The following is a 17,428-nucleotide window of genomic DNA, read 5'->3' on the forward strand; positions in this document are numbered from 1 at the left end:
GAGTAATCCTCTCCTTTTCTTTACAGTACTACCTTTTGGAGATGCTTTACAGAATAGTTGTCCTTTTTTATCTGTCAGCATTATTCACTGCAGTGAATTTGCTGTGTTATTCATCTCCTTCTCTGGAATAATACTTTTTGCACTTATTGCTGATATACTGGATATTCCTTTTACCCCAGGTTGCAAGTATTAATTTGTTTCTCTCAATTTTTTACCAGATGGATATTGTACTCCAACAAATAAAATTTATTCTGATTTCAGGTATAATTTGGGTGACTACAGTGGAGAGATCATGTCTGAAGTCATGGCTCAGCGGCAGCCGCTGAAACCCACCTATGCTATTCCCATTATTCCTGTGACTAACAGCAGTTCTTTTAAACACCAAGAAGCTATGGAACTGAAAGAATATAAAGTTAAAGTAAGTCATGTCAGTAGCCGAGTTACTGTTTGTGCTGTGAAGTGTACAAAATACACCATTTTAGGATTGGAGGAGGGAGGAATCTTTTTGGAACTGGCAATAGGGAAGCAAAGCTGCAAGTGAAATAAAATGGCTTTGTTCTGTTGGAGTTTCAAGGATAACAGATTACCAGCATTCCTCAACACAGAAATAAAGGAAGTACAGACGAACTACAGATAAAAGGATACATGCAATTGTGTTCTTATTCAGGAAGATGGAAACATTTTTCTTTACTACTGTCTGTAAAGCTGGGATGTCCTGAACAAAACTGTATTTATTATCCTTAGGCATTGTATGAAGAGAGAACTAATGATGTGAATACCATGTGTTGTTCTAAGTTATGTAGTTACTTCAATATGGAGGGTTAGGGTTTGTTTTGTTTCTGAAATACGATCCATTGATAATTCTCCCCCTGCTGTATATATTTGGTTTAATATTTAAGTAAAATATCAAATAATCTTATTTGATTTAGACAGCTGACAAGTACTTTTCTCCCTGCAGGCTTTAATTTTGTGTCATACAAACCATAGCTACAGTGCGAACAGCTGAGCATGTTAAATAGGTCAGGTGACACAGGATAAAGGCTGAGGTATAATTTGAATTTTAAACCAAGGCAACTTATAACTGAAGGATATCCAGAGTCTGTTCTGAATTTGAAAAGGTGGCTTTGATCAGTGAATTCTTCCACTGGTAGTAAAGTATTGTCCTTGTGATTGCTGTTGTGTACTTGCTTATCAGTGATTTTGGATCAGCGCAGTGTCTCACAGCTTACAAACTTGGGAAATACTCTTAAACTTGACTTTGCATAGTATGGGGAAACGTGTTTAATTTTTAGAGATCTTTGCAAGATTATAGGTATCTTCGACAAGTCTATTTTTGCCTAAGTACCATTGCTTGGTACTTACTTATACCCTGACACTGCATAAATGGCTGTCAATTAAAAATGCTAGGAAATAAAAAAGGTGCCCCCTAGATATCATTATATATATTTTGGTCTCCTTCTCCAAAGTAGTACTGTTACCTTAACTGCTAGTGAATTACCTACCACAGATAGAGCAAACAGTGTTTGATTCCACGTTGTCTGTTCAGTGTCTCAGTTACTGGAAATCAAATTCAGACACTCTGAAATGACTGCATGTTTAACTAGAACATGGTAGAGAGATGAATTCATGTTGTTAACTTGCTTACACAGGAGTTTAAGTAAACTCCTATTTTAATGTAACTTTCTTTTGTGTGTAATTTTACACTGCATTCATTTTCCTTGCAGCAAGATAAAACTGATGTTATTAGACCCAAAAGAAAGTATGAGAAGAAGCCAAAAGTCTTACCTTCGTCTGCTGCTGCTACTCCTCAACAGACAAGTCCTGCTGCACTGCCAGTCTTTAATGCTAAAGATCTGAATCAATATGATTTTCCTAGCTCAGATGATGAACCTCTTTCCCAGGTAGGACCTCTAGTGTTTTGTGCTGCTCTTTGGGAAAGAGCAGAAGTAAAACTCAGGAATTTTGTAATACCTCTCCTCATACACCACTCTCACCTCATCCCCTCTTCAAAGGTTTTGTCTGGTTCTTCGGAGGCTGAGGAAGAAAATGATCCTGATGGTCCTTTTGCCTTCCGTAGGAAAGCAGGCTGTCAGTACTATGCTGTAAGTAGAATTTCCTTGTGCACTGTAAGACAGAGTGTCACTGTGTGAAAACATCTTGTGTTTAATTGTTTAAAATTATTTTAAGCCTCATTTAGACCAACCTGGCAACTGGCCGTGGAGTAGCCCTAAGGAGGGAAGATTAGGAGATGTGCGTTACAGATACTGCTTAACCACCCTCACTGTCCCCCAGAGGTGTATTGGGTTTGCACGGAGACGGGTTGGCCGTGGTGGAAGGTAAGTGCTGTGTAATTGTTGCTGTTTTTAAAAAGAAAATTAGATCAGTAAGATGCAAAGAAGAAAAAGTCTAAAAAAACCCCAAAAATTTAAAAATTGGAGACATCACAGGGAGATTAGCTTGCTAATGTCTCCATACACTAGTGGAAACTGTTTTAGTAATGTTTTATAAATAGTTCTCGGGGTTTTCTATTGCTTGCATTCCCATTTTTGGCATGAAAATGCGTGTGTATCTTCAGTTGTGATTGGTTTGTTTTTAAATTGTTAGCATAATTATCCTCAAATAGTGGCATTTCAAGATACAAAAATAGTATTTTACAAAAGATGCTTTTCAGAGTTTAGACAGTATTGGGTGATTTTGGGAGAGATGCTTAGAAAAGATAATAACTGTTAAATTTCAAACATTGTGAAGAATATCAAATAATTACTTATTTCAGTCATTTTGCTTTTAACTACCTTTACCAAAAACAATTTATAAATGGTTGAGTGTGTAAGTATGTGATGTCTTTAAGAAAATAGTACATTTGTATTAAATTTTTATGAAAAGTAAGGATGTGATCTGCACTTCAAATTTATGCTTAGCACCTCTCCACATATTATTAGTAAGCCGGCTTGGCCAATCAACAGAGTTGGAATGAAATCTGATGGCTCTTACTGGGTGGTTTCCAAGGGGATTTGGATGTTAATGTGTAGCATCCCTATTGTTTTGGGATGGTTGTAGGTATAGTCACTGTATATGGGAGTAAGGCTTTGGAAATGAAGTTACTTTAGGAGGACATATTAATCACTTTTTACTTAAGCAGTGTTTTTCTCTAGGTCTTTTTGGTTTAATGATGTGTTGTTGAAGTGTCTTTAATAAAAATGTCATGTTGTACCTCAGCTCTTCTTCAGACAATAGAAGCTAGCAATATACCTAAATAAATACCTAAATACTGTGAAATAATAGATGGTCATGCATTGTGTCAGGGGAGTGTGTATGTGTGTGTTGGCTTGTTCTAGAACACTTTTGTGTAGCTTTTGTCCTTTAATCATCCACAAGCACACATATCAAACTGATGACTTCCTTGGTGTTTCCTTGCCGCTGTTAATTTGTGCTGTTCTGATTTTAGGGTGCTACTAGACAGAGCGCATTCGGACTACGATAGTGCATTTCATCACCTGGATTTGGAAAGCTTTTCCTCATCACAACACTCTTCAATCAGTCAATTTGCCAATACCTCAGAAACAAATACCTCGGACAAATCTTTCTCAAAAGACCTCAGTCAGATACTAGTCAATATCAAATCATGTAGATGGCGGCATTTTAGGCCTCGGACACCATCCCTACATGACAGTGACAATGATGAACTCTCCTGTAGGAAATTATACAGGGGTTTAAATCGAACAGGCACAGCACAACCCGGGACCCAGACATGCAGTACCTCTATACAAAGTAAAAGTAGCAGTGGTTCAGCACATATTGGTATGTCTATTTTAACAAACTTGCTTCTAGAAGTTTTAAACTTATTCCAGAAAATCCAGAATATCATTAGGTCATCCATATTTTACATTGTGGTCGATTTTGATGGTGACAGCATATCTTCAAGTGTATCTTTTTTTGCTACGTTGAATTTATTTGCATTTTTGCTAACAGTAGTGTACTGCATCTGAGATTTATACAAATGCTACAACGGTATGTAATTGCAATTGTCGAAACATAAAAGGTGAAACAACAGTATTGTGCAGGGTTTAAGGTCACTGAAAATTTGGATTTTTTGAAATTAAAAATATATTAGTTGAAATTTTAATATAAATATAATGTACCAAAGTTTTTTTTGTACAAGGTCTGGCAGTGATGGGAAATGTTTAGGTAGATTGTTTGCATTTAGAGTCCCAGCATGCTATGAATTCTTACTTGAACTTAAATGAGCTTAAATGGCATTTCCCAGCCAAGAAGTATCTAGCCCACCCTCACTGATACATCTGCTTATGCTTAGCAAAATTCTTTGACTAATCACCTCTACATCTTGTCAGCAAGTGGCAGATTACATCTTATAGAACCTAATTACCGATTTGAGGATCTGACTCTGAAAAAATGTGATGTGTTAGTGGTTTTTAATTGGAACACTATTGGATAGCATCACTCTTGCTTCTTCTCACTGGAAGAGTGGTATTTACATGGTTAGAATGGAACTTACCAACTCATCAAAATTCATGAGTTACTTACTGTAAATGTCATCTTTATATAGAAGGTTAAAGTGATGTCATTTTTTATATAAAACAATCTTAGAAGTTCACCATGGTTTTGTAAGGAGTATCTAGAATCATATTTTCCTTGCCATTTTAAATTATGGCTTTGGAAATCAATCAGAAAACCTGATAATGTAGGAGTGTGATGAGCAGAGATGCATATACCTAATAAACTAAGTAAGTTGTGGGTTGTTTTGTGATTTGCTTCAAAGACTGTTACACTGGTTATCAAATAACTTTAATCTTCTGTGTGCCACTATGTTATATACTTTCCCTCCTGTATCATGTTTTGAGGCTTTTTCCTAAAAATTTTTTCTCCTTGCACTTGTAGAGTTAGTGAGCAGCAGTTGTTTCCTGCTTTATTTCATGCCTCTTCTCCATGTCCTAGAAATAGGTCCTTGTCCCCATGCCCCTTTCTTCTTTCATGGTTCTTCTTGCTGGAAGTGTACTAGGGCTAAAACTGATGGTTCTTATGGTTTGTGATCTTAGTGTGGCTTTTGGTGTTTAAATTCTGCTCTTTCACTGGTTTGAATCAGTAAAACAAGTCCAGAAGTCAGTGAGGGCATTCTCTGTCTGGTGGTCAGGCTGAACTGTGATAAATGGTAGCCAGATGAGGAGAGTGAAAACAAAACTAATGTGTGTTGAATAGACTGTAAATATACTGCAAAGTATTCATGGACAGTGCTTTACATCTGAAAGTCACATAGACTTGAAAAATTGGCTGATGGAGTTTAAAGTTCATGTCTGTGTGTGTGTCTGTATGAATAAACACACACACATGCTTTTAGAGTGTTTTTTCCCTGAAATACATGGTAAGGATATTTGTCTACATCATTTAGGAATTAAATAGAATTATTTATAGTGATGAATCCCATAGAAGGTTTTAATTGTGTGGTTGCATATTGAAGCCTGTGGGAAAATAATACATACTAGTGTAAGTACCTGGTATAATACATTCATTTGTGCTTGGAATTCTGTGAAAAATATTTAGGTATTCCAAGCTTTTCAAAATACAAATGTGGAGTTCAGTTTCATAATTTTGCTAGGATTTGATACAGAAATTGAATGTTCAATAAAAAAATACAGCTGTCTGAATTGGTAGGTATACTTTAAATTGGTTACCAGAGTCTTTGGATAGTCACTTGTTATTAACATAACCAGATAGATTGTATCCATATAATTATAATTATATATAATCTTAATTGTGATTCTTGTGGCATTGGAGTGTATATAAGTCTGTGTGTGTGTGGTTTGCTGTTGATCACCTGTTCAGGTGTAAATGTTTGTAAGGAGCATAATCTGCTCTATCTTGATACCAGTGTGGTTTTAGTGGTTTTTTTTTTCCATTTTGTAAAAGGATTCTGTGAGATACATTGTCTGTACAGATCACAGGCATGTTCAAATGTCTCATGTCTCAGTCTGACTTCTTCAGAGCTGCCTGTCAGTGGGGCTGCAGCTGCTGAGTTCTGTCTTTGTTCTTTCTGTAGCCAATCCTGTAAAGAACCTCAGGTATCTAGCAGCCCTACTGACGTTTTTGTAGTAGTTACTATTGCAGCTTAACAACTCTGTAGGGTTTCCTTTTTGGTTTTTCTTAGTTGTTTCTAAAGCTGGGAGTTTGTGGTGTGGATATTTTAGGTTTGTTTCTCTTCGCCTTTTAGGTTTTTGAAGTGGCAATTGGTCTTTTGTCAGAAAATGTCTATTAATAAGTCTGTATTTTTAAGTCATATTATCCTTTTACTGCTACTGTAAGTTGTGGTCAAGCTGTTTTACTTTTAAGATGTTCATCCTGGGATTCTGTGGTGACCAACAGAGGTGGTCATGTTGCCATGTTTATGATGTGCCATCACATGAGTGGGTTTGGTTTCCCTACTAAGAAAGTCTTGAGCTTTTTCTGCTTTGCATGATGCAGACATGCTGCTGACATGGAGCAGCTGCTGTGGAAATACTTTCCTTGGGTCTGTTATAGGTGGCCAACAGGGCCGTGAGGTTGAGATGGTATCTCAGGTCTTCTGTTAATGAGAGGGTATGTTACAAAAGCTGTGCTGTAACATACCTTTCTCTGGCTACAGGGAGCCTTGATTTTCATCCTGAAAATCAGAGAGAGGTTTCCCCAGAGCTGAGTATTTTATAATCATTTTGAATTACCTTTGATCCTGAAGAAATGCAATTTATTCTGATTCTGGCTTCCAGAATACTCAGTATTAAGGATGTGTGGAAGTTGTTGCATTCAGATTTTGTGTGTAAACTGAAAGGGGTGTCTTGAAATCCCTTCTAGGTTACCTGAGCACTTGTGGTGTGCTGAAGGCTAGACTTTGGCAGCAGGAGCAAGTGGCCAAGTAGCATCACTTGTGAAGGGGGTGGTTCCTTCTGATCTTACTTAACAATTATGAAAAAGTATCCTTTGCCCTCTTGTGAGAAGAGCTGATTCAAAGGTCTTAACACATGTTATTCAGAATACCACTAAAAAGGAAGCAAGAGCTTTAAAACATTATTTTTGGGGATAATTGACTTGTTCAGCAGCAGAATTACTTCAGTAAAGGAACAGTGTCTGGTTTCTCAGTCGTAATCCTCAGAGATGGAGTGTACAGTAGGTATGAGTATTGAGCTGAAGTGATTGTGTCCCCTGTTGATTGGTTTGGTTCTGCCAGGCAAATAGCAGTCTTTGACCTCCATCACTTAAGAAACTTCTCTCTGCTGGAGACTTTCTATTAAATATGTTGCATTCACATTTTTGAATGCTTGGATCTCATAAACAAAAGTTAGAGACACTTCAAGCTGCACACATGTATCATTCCATTTCAGCCTTGTGTGTAGGAAGCAGAGCAGAGATACCTGTCACTAGTGAAATACTGGAGCACTGGTTCCCAGGCTCTGCTAAGAGCAGGCAGCAGTCTTACATTCTGTTCCTTTCTGCCTTCTTCACCCAGAAGCTGGTTCACTTGGAAAACAGTGTCTGAAAGCTGGCAGGGCTAAAGAGGCTGGCAGTTGACTGGAGCTGCTCAACTGAGTTGAGAAATCACTCTTCGAAGGAGTCTTACTCTTAGGTGTTGTGTTTGGGAGTGTATATATGAAATATACATAGTATATATGAAAAGCTGTGGGTATCCAGAATACTGTCAAATGCCTTGCATTTTCTTGTAAACTAGACATATAGGTGATGTGATGCAAATTGTGCATTGCTGTTCAGTAACTTCTACTGTGGCAGTTCCATAGAAATAACATTTTCCCCAGTAAACTTGCATGCTTTTTTTAGACCTCTTAATCTGCTTTTTAAAAGCAATTTTGCATGCTTGGGGATCTAGCAGGGTAGTGAGCTGTGCTTCCATTTCCCAAATATGTAATGTTGGCTGATGGGTCTGTACCTGATCAGCCTGGAGAAGAGAACAGAAAGCTTTGGGGTGACCTAGCTGGGACATCCCAGTATCTGAAAGGAGCCTACAAGAAAGATGGAAAGGGACTTTTTACAAGAGCATGTAGTGACAGGGCAAGGGGGAATTGATTAAAACTGAAAGAAAGTAGGAAGAAATTATTTACTGTGAGGATGGTGAGGTACTGGAAGAGGTTGCCCAGAGAAGTTGTGGAAGCCCCATCCCTGGAAGCGTTCAAGGCCGGGTTGGATGGGGCTTTGAACCTGCTGTAGGGGAAGGTGTCCTTCCCCATGGCAGAGGGTTTGGAACTAGATGATCTTTAAGGTCCCTTCCAACCCAAACCACTCTGATCCTATGCTGTTTTTTCATGTTGTCGTTAAGGTGTTATACCTGATGCCAGATTTTAGATAACCTTTTCCCAGAAAGAAACAGGAGGAAACTTCTCAATCCTTGTGCCAATTCCTTATAGCAATATAGAAGGACTTGTCCATGGCTTTCATGCCATCACTGGCTGTGTTTAAATGTTTTTATTTAACCCTTGTATCTGTAGTATTCTCAACACTGCTCTGTGTTACTGTTTTCCCTTTTTTGAAATGCTTCTTTCACATTACAGGATAAACTTGGTGATGAAAAATACTGAAATTTGTAATGGCTGCTTCCAATTATCATTGGAATTTAATAGTCTTGGCCCATCTGTGGCTGAGCTGTTGAGATCCTTGTTGAAAAGCAATGGCCTCAAGAGTAACAGATGTTTATAGCCCATCCTAAACTTAGTTAAAGGAGGAAATACTAAAAAGCTTCTTTAGTCTGGTAAATGTGACTGTGGATGCAGAAGAGTTGGTACTTTTTAAAACACCTGAGCACTTCCAGAGGCTTCAAGACTTTGTAGTCTTACTAGATGTTCTCATTCACTTTAAATTCAGTTGGAGTAAAACTTTGCTCCAAAGTTGAGGATATCTGGGCTTGTGGAGCTGTTACACCTTGCATCCCATGCCAGGATGGTCACATTTGTAACTGCAGTAAACCGTGTGTACCCAACTAGCACATGACATTTTGGTGGAAACTCATTTTAAGAGCAATGAGCAGACCAATAAAATTGCATAGGAAGCTTTCTAGCTTTCATTCAATGGCTAGTAAAAAATCCTTATTAATGTTCTGTCTTCTGCTACCAAGTAGGGAGTGCATACATAGACATTATATCTAGTTTATAATTTCTCCCGTTCTGATGTTAGGAGTTTCACACATCAGTTCTGTTGGGCTGAAATAAAAAGCTGTTGCAGTAATAATCAAGGGCATAATGATTCGTGTTCTCATTGTGTAATGATGCTATGTTTAAGTAAAACCCATCTCAAACTTCTTTTCAGAAAGTGAAACATCTTTGGGCCTGGTGCATCAAATACTAAATCACACTGATGGCTCTAAGTCTCTCCAATCTTCTGAATTCACTGGTGAGAATTTGCTATACAGTAGAAAATCTTTAACCAGGCAGTGTAAGCCAGATAACATCTTTCATAAGATACAGATTTAAAAATGTGATGTTCTGATTACTTAGCTTTGTGATTGATGTTTGCTTTGCATGAACTTTGGCATTAGTAACCACTAACTGTTGTCTTATACAGCAGGGATGTGATGTTCTCATATATTTCCCTTAAGAGGACATTGTAACATGATATATCATCTTTCCACACACTTTAGCAGTTCTCTAGTTTATTGAGTTCCTGAAAAAGTTTGGAAGCTTTAGTTAAGTGAACTTTCTTCTGATCAAAACTACCTTTTTAATGGTTATCACCTCCACTGGAAGGATCATGGAATCTAGTATTCATAAATGGATTAGAGAAGTTCTTTGAACCTAATGTAGTCTTAATGTTTCAGTGTTTGCCACTGAAATATCATTTCTGCTCTTGAGAACAGATACTTGACTTGTTATGAAACAGCTTTTAAGCTTTTAAGTATCGAATTCTTAAGATGTTTAGCAGGACTGAAACACTTGTCAAAAGGTTTAATTATGCTGTTTGAGTCTCTCAGTATTTAAATTTTTTAAAACTTTATTAGAGAAGAAAAAAGCTTACCTAGCTAGTTCATTGTGTTTACTCCGCAAAGCTTGCTCAGTTTGCCTGGCAAATCTAGTGAGCATCTTCCATTCCAGAAATGGAAAAGAATGCCAGTAGAGGGACCAGGAGCTTGCACATGCATTTTCTGCTTTCTGAGGTATGCTCCCTGCGTTTTTTAGGAAACTGGTTATTGTTGTCAACTTAAAAAGAGTCTGTATTTTCCTTCTTGAGGGAAGCAAAGTAACAAGTGAGTCACCTCCCAGTAGAACTTGCAGCAGTAGTCAGGAGCAGAAGCTGTGGCTGTTGATTGTACAAAGGCCCATCTGTTCATACCGATAGCACAGCCAGCCCCCCACAGACACTCTCTTGCCACTGGTTTTGGCCACTTCTGGGAAGAACTTGAGTTTTCAGAGAAGCTAAATGTAAGCTACAGCATTGTAAGGCTAGTACATGTTAAGTGCTGTGGTACAATCAGTGAGCACTGTTAGAATATTTATATTGCAGTGTAAAACTGCTGCAAACTATGGATCTTTGAAAAGTCCACTGACAGTATCACTGTTACTCTGTGCTCTGAAAAGCAATACCTGCTGAGTATCACCATCCCATAGAATTTGGTTGATATGTAAACAGAATCATGCAATTTAAAAATTATATTCAGTGGCTTAGTTCAAGCAAAAAATAGATATGTCATTATCCCAAAAAGTACAGATACTCATAGACGTGATTGTAGTAAAACACATTTATAGTGCAGTATGAAATAGCTCAGTTTTTAATAAAACAGAATTTGTAGCTGTCACTAAGGAGATACTGAGTCATCCTGTCAGTCAGTATCAGTAATGTATAGGGTTTCATTCCTTGTACTGAAAGCTGAAAACTCCGGTAGTTTTTTTCTTCTACCTTCCATTCCTTTTCTGGTCTGTAAGCCCAAAAACATTTCCTTGCTGCCAAAGTACAGCACCAATACAGTTGCAGAATATTTGTGTGTGTGTTGTCCCAAGCTCTTAAATGAAGTGGATAAGAGCATAACATCATGTACCGACTTCAGATCTGAAGGTTGTCTCAGCTGAGATGTTACCACTTGGTACAGTGTGCTGCAAACAAACAAGAAATAGCTATGTCTCTTGGTAAAGAGTTCCCTATCTTCTGGTAACCATCTTGAGATGTGAATAACTTCAGGCAGAGTTGTGCTTAAAGGTTCTTCATGTTTAATGTTAGAAAAGGAGTTGGGCTAGGTTAACTTAAGAGTCAAGTGACTTGTATAAATTACTGAAGGTGTCTCAGAAAGTATGTAGAAGTTTTGTGGCAAGATACAGCTGCTGGCTGTGAAAGACAGTTGAGAGATTCTGAACTGGTTATGTTATTTTTTATTGTGTATTAGTAGTGATGGTTGAGATTTCCCCCTTTACCCATCACTATGTAGTCATTCTATGTAGTGGATGAAACGGGTGTTTCATCACTGTTTAACTTAGTAAATCCTGCACTATTAAATAGTCATTACTGTGTGATGGAACCATGACGACTGAGGTTGGAGTATGCTGTTTGAGAAGAGTCTGTAAGCACTGCATCCTTGTTTGGGGCTGCTGATATAAGGGCCTGTCTTAAAATCTCACGTGTCATCTTTAAACCTTGTTGTGATTTGTTTCCTTTTTAAACTTCAAGCTGTTACTTGGCTTTCTGTTGCTTTACTAATGTTATTTAAAGCCTTGAAGGTCTCCGGTAATGTCAGGAATCTGTAACTCTGTGTAGTGTAGCAATACTCTCCTGAGTTACCAGAAATGTGGTTACTGATTTAAATGTTCAGAAAAGGTCTGGGCTTGCTACTTGCCTGCTTTTTTTTTTTTCCAGGCAGATGAAGAGCAGTGTATGACAAAAAGACATTGACATTTATTTTTTCTACTTCTACATATGCCATTTTTCTTTTGACACATGAAAGGACACAGCTTTTAAAACCTTTCTCTTTTTTCTAACAAAAATGAGAAGAGAGAATAAAGGTTTTGGAAGAAAGTTTTTAGGGGTATTCACTGGTTTTTTTAGATGAATTGATGTTAGCAAGAAGCTGAATTTGGTACCCATGCAGTTGCATCACTGCTACATTGCAGGCAAGCAGAAAGTGTTCTCTGCAAGCCACATAACACATTAATAGCAGCTGTGTTTTTGTGCAGTAACACATTCTGTTTGCATTGATTCTTTAAAAAAAAGACAGCTGAACTTAGACTTGTTCTTTGAGAAGCTCAGGCTTTTACCTGCAGATGTAGAGGTACAGTCAGTACACCTGTGACTTCACTGTGCTAAGCATATGTGATTTCCCCAATTCCAGTCACGCTTGGGTGCCACAGGAAATGAATGTGTAAGGTTACATAGGTGAAAGTACTTTGATGTAAAGTACATACAAATGGGTTTTTACATGCATAGGAATGGCAGTTTTCAGCAGCAACTTATATCTCACAATCATTATGTTTATTTTTCAACTTGAAATGTAATGTGGACTGTAGTCTGAGAGCAGGAGGGGAAGAAACCTGGTGGTATTGTAAACAAAATACATGATGGCTTTTAACAGAAGAGGAATAAAGTAATGCCATCCTAGTTTGCAGGTCTTCAGAAGAAATTTTGCTTTGGATAGTTCACTGCAGTAGCAATGTTCTCATTAAAACCTTCAGTGTAGCATTTCTTTAGCATGGAGAGGGAAGACCTGGCTTATGTAATAGCAATCTATAACCTGTTCTGGTACATTAGCATCTCTGTCCATGGAATGGAAAAGGAATATCAATCAGATTATTTTAGGAGGCTGTAGATTGCAGCAGCCCTTTCTGAGCAGAATTGCCTTTCTAAACCAGATGCAGCTGATTCAGAAATTAAGAGTAAACCCCTGATAGTGTTGGAAATAATACTTTGAAATGTCTGTCAGGCTTTTATTTTTAATAAGGGAAGCAGCAAAAACATTGCTGAGTGTTTAACCTAAATTGAAGAAACTGAAATTAGTTGTTCTTGAGTGTATTTTCTAGGTAGTATTTTTGAGTGGAGGAGGAACATTTGGAATATAGATGAGGGTTATGGTGGTAGTAGAGTTCTTCTGTCACTTGTTTCCTTTGACAGCTGTACAACTTTCCAGAGTGCTGAGAAGCATACAGTTCCAAGGGTCCCAGGCTGTTTAAAAGAAAATAACTGATGTACAATTTCAAAAATGCAGCTTTTCAAAATGTCACTTGCAAAAGAATAGAGTGCTTCCAGCCATTATTTAGCATAGTCTTTCCTAAACAAACACAGCTCATCTCTGTAAGCTTCATTTGCTGCTGTTACAAAAGAAAGAAGTATTTTGGAGGTGGTTAAACCAACACAGGTGACTGTGTTTACCTCAGCTCTGTTTTATAGCTAGAATCTTAAATATACTTAGGGCTTGAAAACTGAAATGAGCTACTAATTTCACTTAACTAGGCACAAGTAAGGTGATTATGATGGTGGAAGTTTTAGTCATAGTTAAAGATGGTGGTACAGCATATCCTTCTTTTCCCTTATTTGTCATTCTGTGGATTGTCTTTGTTTATATCACTTAAGCGATCTATTCCTAAGCAATATATTTACAGTGCTATACTACAGAGTAAAATACCTTGGTTCATAGAATCTACTGACTTGGAAGGGACCCACCAGAATCATCAAGTCCAACTCCTGTCCCTGCACAGGACACCCTAATAAATCCTACCCTAAGTAAATAAATGGAACCTTCAATGTCACTGGCACTATGTTGGCTAAATGTATGCTGATTCTAAATTTTAGGGTTTGAAAAAACAATACATATCTCTCAGTACCAGAACAGTATATCCATTTTCCTCCCTCTGTTACTGCTGCTCAGCTTTCTACCTGTTAATTTTTGTGTGCTAAAGCTTTCTTGCTCTAACTTGTGTTAGATGGCAGCTTAAAAAAAAATCTAAAGGACTCGTAAATTTTATTTTTTGTTAAACAGTCATCTCCTTGAGTATTTGGTCAGTAAATTCTAGTTTGTTTGGTTTGGGTTTTTTGGTTTTTTGTGGGTTTTTTTGTAAGGACATTTATGAGTGAGATTGCTACTTTTAAGATATTCTTCTAGGAATAATTTTAAAATATTGCAGTGTTACTGAACTGTAGAAGTAATTGTAAGTAATTTGTTGCTTGTGGCAGTATAAATAAGTGCTACATCTTTACTTGCTCAAAGATGTTACTTACGAAAAAGGTAATGTGAATGTAACAACTGAGTAAAATTTTATAGCTTCAAGTGTTCAAATAGGAAACTGCTGGTCATAATTTCAGTGCAATTTCTAGTACTTACCAGAAGTAGTTTGAACAATATTTGAACACCAGAAAAAGAGAAATACACCAGGAAAATGCATGCTCAGGAGTGTGTGCTCTGATGTTTCCAAATATTGCAGCCATTTATACTGACTTGTTATTCAAGTTTATACATGAAGTATAATTGGTCTTCAGAATCCTGTTGTATCCAGAAGCAGGACATTATTATGGTTTTGATATAAATGTGTTTTCTTCAGGCAAGCAAGCCTGAAGGAGTAGATTAACAAAAGATTCTTAAAAATTTCAATTTGTGAACAGGACTTAAGTGTGATAGGGATTTGTTGCCAAGCAATAGTGAACTTCTCCAAAAACGTGACTTCCAGTGCATTCTTAAATATGAGTACTATTTACAGCACATGTTTGGGAACAATCTGAATATAAAATTGAAGGAAAATCTGAAAAGTGTATCTTTTGCAGGGGCATTCAAACTCTAACCTTGATTCAGTTTGTAAATTGAAAACTGATACTTCATTTTGTTTTGGAAAAGTAAACTAAAACAAAAAATTACTAACTTCAGTGCAAGAAATGATTCTGCTGCACCATTGGGCATCTCTTGTCAATCTGTATGAATTATGCTTTGTCAGTTTTATACCTGTGGGTTAAATGGATAAAATTCTGCCTGACTTGTTATGCACTGAATCACCTTTCAAAGATTTTAGAGAAAAGGATATAGTTCTGTGAAATTTGGTATTGATGGAGTTACTTGTACACATGCAGCTACGAACAAAAAAGGTACTGTACAGCAGTAGCCTGCACAGTTGTTTGCATGCCCAACTTGATGTTTTCAATTGAAACATAAATCTTAGTTGTAGGCCCTTGCTGCCTTCAGAATGCTGTCAGTGAGGGGCATAGTTGCCAAGTTTGGCATATAAGCCTATTTCACTAATAATGCTGATACTGTAGTTTCACAAGGTGAAAACAGTGATGCCATTTCTACCTAATCATTCTTTTTAATCTGTTTTTAAAGAGTTTTTGGTGGAGCTGTCTTTCTCCCTCTCCCTTTTTCATATCTTGAGTTAAAGTATTAGTTAAAGCCTATATACTAAACAAACAAAAAGAGAAGCTGTTTGGACAAAAATTTCTAGGAAGATGTCAGCCTTTTTGACATCAAGGTGCATTAAGGCTCTTAGGAACTTGTTGTGGTAGTTTTTGGGGGTGGGGGTTTAGGTTTATAAAGTAGATGTGTTTATATACACAATTCCTACATATTTTGATACAATATTTTCTCGTTTTATATTTTGTTCAGCATTTACAGCCGAACAATACCAGCAACATCAACAGCAACTGGCACTAATGCAGAAACAGCAGCTTGCACAAATTCATCAACAGCAAGCAAATAGTAATTCCTCTGCCAACACATCACAGGTGAGGGATTTGTCTGTGCTATGATTTATCCCTCATTGTTTCCCACCAGGGTTCATCTCTAATTGTCAACTGTTGCCATAGAACCTTGAAACTAACCAACAGGAAAGTGGCTTTCGCCTGAATCTACATCATAGCCATTCTGTAAAGTGTTTAGAAGGGACACTGCAGGTGAGTGTGGCAGGCGTTGCCTCTGCTCCCTCTTAACAAAAAAAAAAAAGATGGATCAGTCAATTAATGAAATTTTCAAAGCCATAGAAATATGAATTGCAGAAATCTCCAGCCATGTCATCATCCTCTTGTCATTGGGGGATTTTCAGAGCAGAATTTCAGTTAAAGCTAACTCATACGTATGTCCTCCATACAGCTGTGAAAGTGTCTAATATTCATAAATATGTAGGGAGATTACAGTGGTGATGGACACATGAAAAGGTTCAGAAGTTGTTTGCAATCTGAACCTCCAAGTTGCTGATTAGAGTTTGGAGTTTCATGAAAACAGGTTGATCTGTGAAACAGTGTTGTTACATAGAACTTCGGAAATCAGCTTCTTAGTGTTTTGAATAGTTGTGGGAATATCGTCTTGGTTGTTTTAACAGAGCTAAAAGTGCATGGTAATACAAAAAAATCACAGTAGAGATTTTAACCAGCTTTACCAAATGCTGAATATTTGATCTGAGAGAATGACTGGTCCACAGTTCTGATTTATTGGTGTATTGATGTTTGTTTTACTAGGTTTTGTGTAGCTTTAAAATGGGGAGAGTACTGACAGTTTAGAAGCATCAATCACATATATTTGCCACCATTTTTCTTTTTAGGGTTTTGTTTCCAAGACACTGGATTCTGTTAGTGCTCAATTTGCTGCTTCAGCTTTGGTTACATCAGAACAGCTGATGGGATTCAAAATGAAGGATGATGTGGTGCTTGGAATTGGGGTGAATGGCATTCTTCAGGCCTCAGGTATGCAACTGTTTGACAGAATTTGATTACATGTTGATTTTTGCAGTGAAGACACGTCTGTTTAGAGTTGAGTGTTTTCTGAAAAATGACCTTACTGATATTTTTTTTCTGTTGCAGGAGTGTACAAGGGCTTACACCTCAGTAGTACTACACCTACAGCACTTGTCCATACAAGTTCATCGTCAACAGCAGGTTCAGCCTTGTTACAGCCTTCAAATATAACGCAGACTTCAAGTTCCCACAGTGCACTGAGTCACCAAGTAACTGCTGCCAATTCTGCAACAACTCAGGTTCTGATTGGGAACAACATTCGATTAACTGTACCCTCATCAGTTGCCACTGTAAACTCTATCACCACGCTCAATGCACGGCATATACCTAGGACTTTAAGTGCTGTTCCATCATCTGCCTTAAAGCTGGCTGCAGCAACAAATTGTCAGGTGCCCAAGGTTCCAGCTTCGTCCTCTGTGGATGCAGTACCAAGGTAGGGGTTTTAGATCTGCTTGTGTTTTCCCAGTATTAGATATCTGGCTTTAAATTAATGTGCATAGTGGTGGTCAAAAAGGGATACCTGGGGAGGAATCCAAGAATAGACAGACTTTTACATTGGTAAGTTTTCCAGGCTGTTCTGCTAGTCACCAGCTGAAAAATAAGGTTTAGCTCAAAAGAGAAATTTGTGATGTTGCAGTACTGTGGCAAATAAAAAATCTCCACTGTTGAATAGAGCTGTTGGTTCTTATGTTCTGTGTGAAGGCTGAACTACTCTAAAGTTAAATACAAATCTGTCCTTTAAAAGTAAGCCTGC

General features: G+C 37.5%; 1 protein-coding gene across 6 annotated transcripts in view; it reads left to right on the top strand.

Moving 5' to 3' along the window:
- EPC1 (enhancer of polycomb homolog 1) overlaps positions 1–17,428 on the top strand; it is a 67,109-nt gene that overhangs the window by 46,085 nt on the left and 3,596 nt on the right. For 3 of the 6 annotated variants that reach the window (XM_030943716.1, XM_030943717.1, XM_030943714.1), the window contains 9 exons: positions 262–418; positions 1,725–1,901; positions 2,013–2,102; positions 2,188–2,336; positions 3,446–3,798; positions 9,298–9,381; positions 15,551–15,669; positions 16,482–16,623; positions 16,741–17,107. In XM_030943716.1, coding sequence (XP_030799576.1) covers positions 262–418; positions 1,725–1,901; positions 2,013–2,102; positions 2,188–2,336; positions 3,446–3,798; positions 9,298–9,381; positions 15,551–15,669; positions 16,482–16,623; positions 16,741–17,107 — 1,638 coding nt within the window. Of the gene's footprint in view, positions 1–261; positions 419–1,724; positions 1,902–2,012; positions 2,103–2,187; positions 2,337–3,445; positions 3,799–9,297; positions 9,382–15,550; positions 15,838–16,481; positions 16,624–16,740; positions 17,108–17,428 lie in introns of those variants that run through there. The other 3 variants (XM_030943718.1, XR_004060526.1, XM_030943715.1) reach the window with 3 other exon arrangements.

Source organism: Camarhynchus parvulus, chromosome 2 (genome assembly GCF_901933205.1).
Source record: "Camarhynchus parvulus chromosome 2, STF_HiC, whole genome shotgun sequence".
In the NCBI taxonomy this organism is placed as follows: domain Eukaryota; kingdom Metazoa; phylum Chordata; class Aves; order Passeriformes; family Thraupidae; genus Camarhynchus; species Camarhynchus parvulus.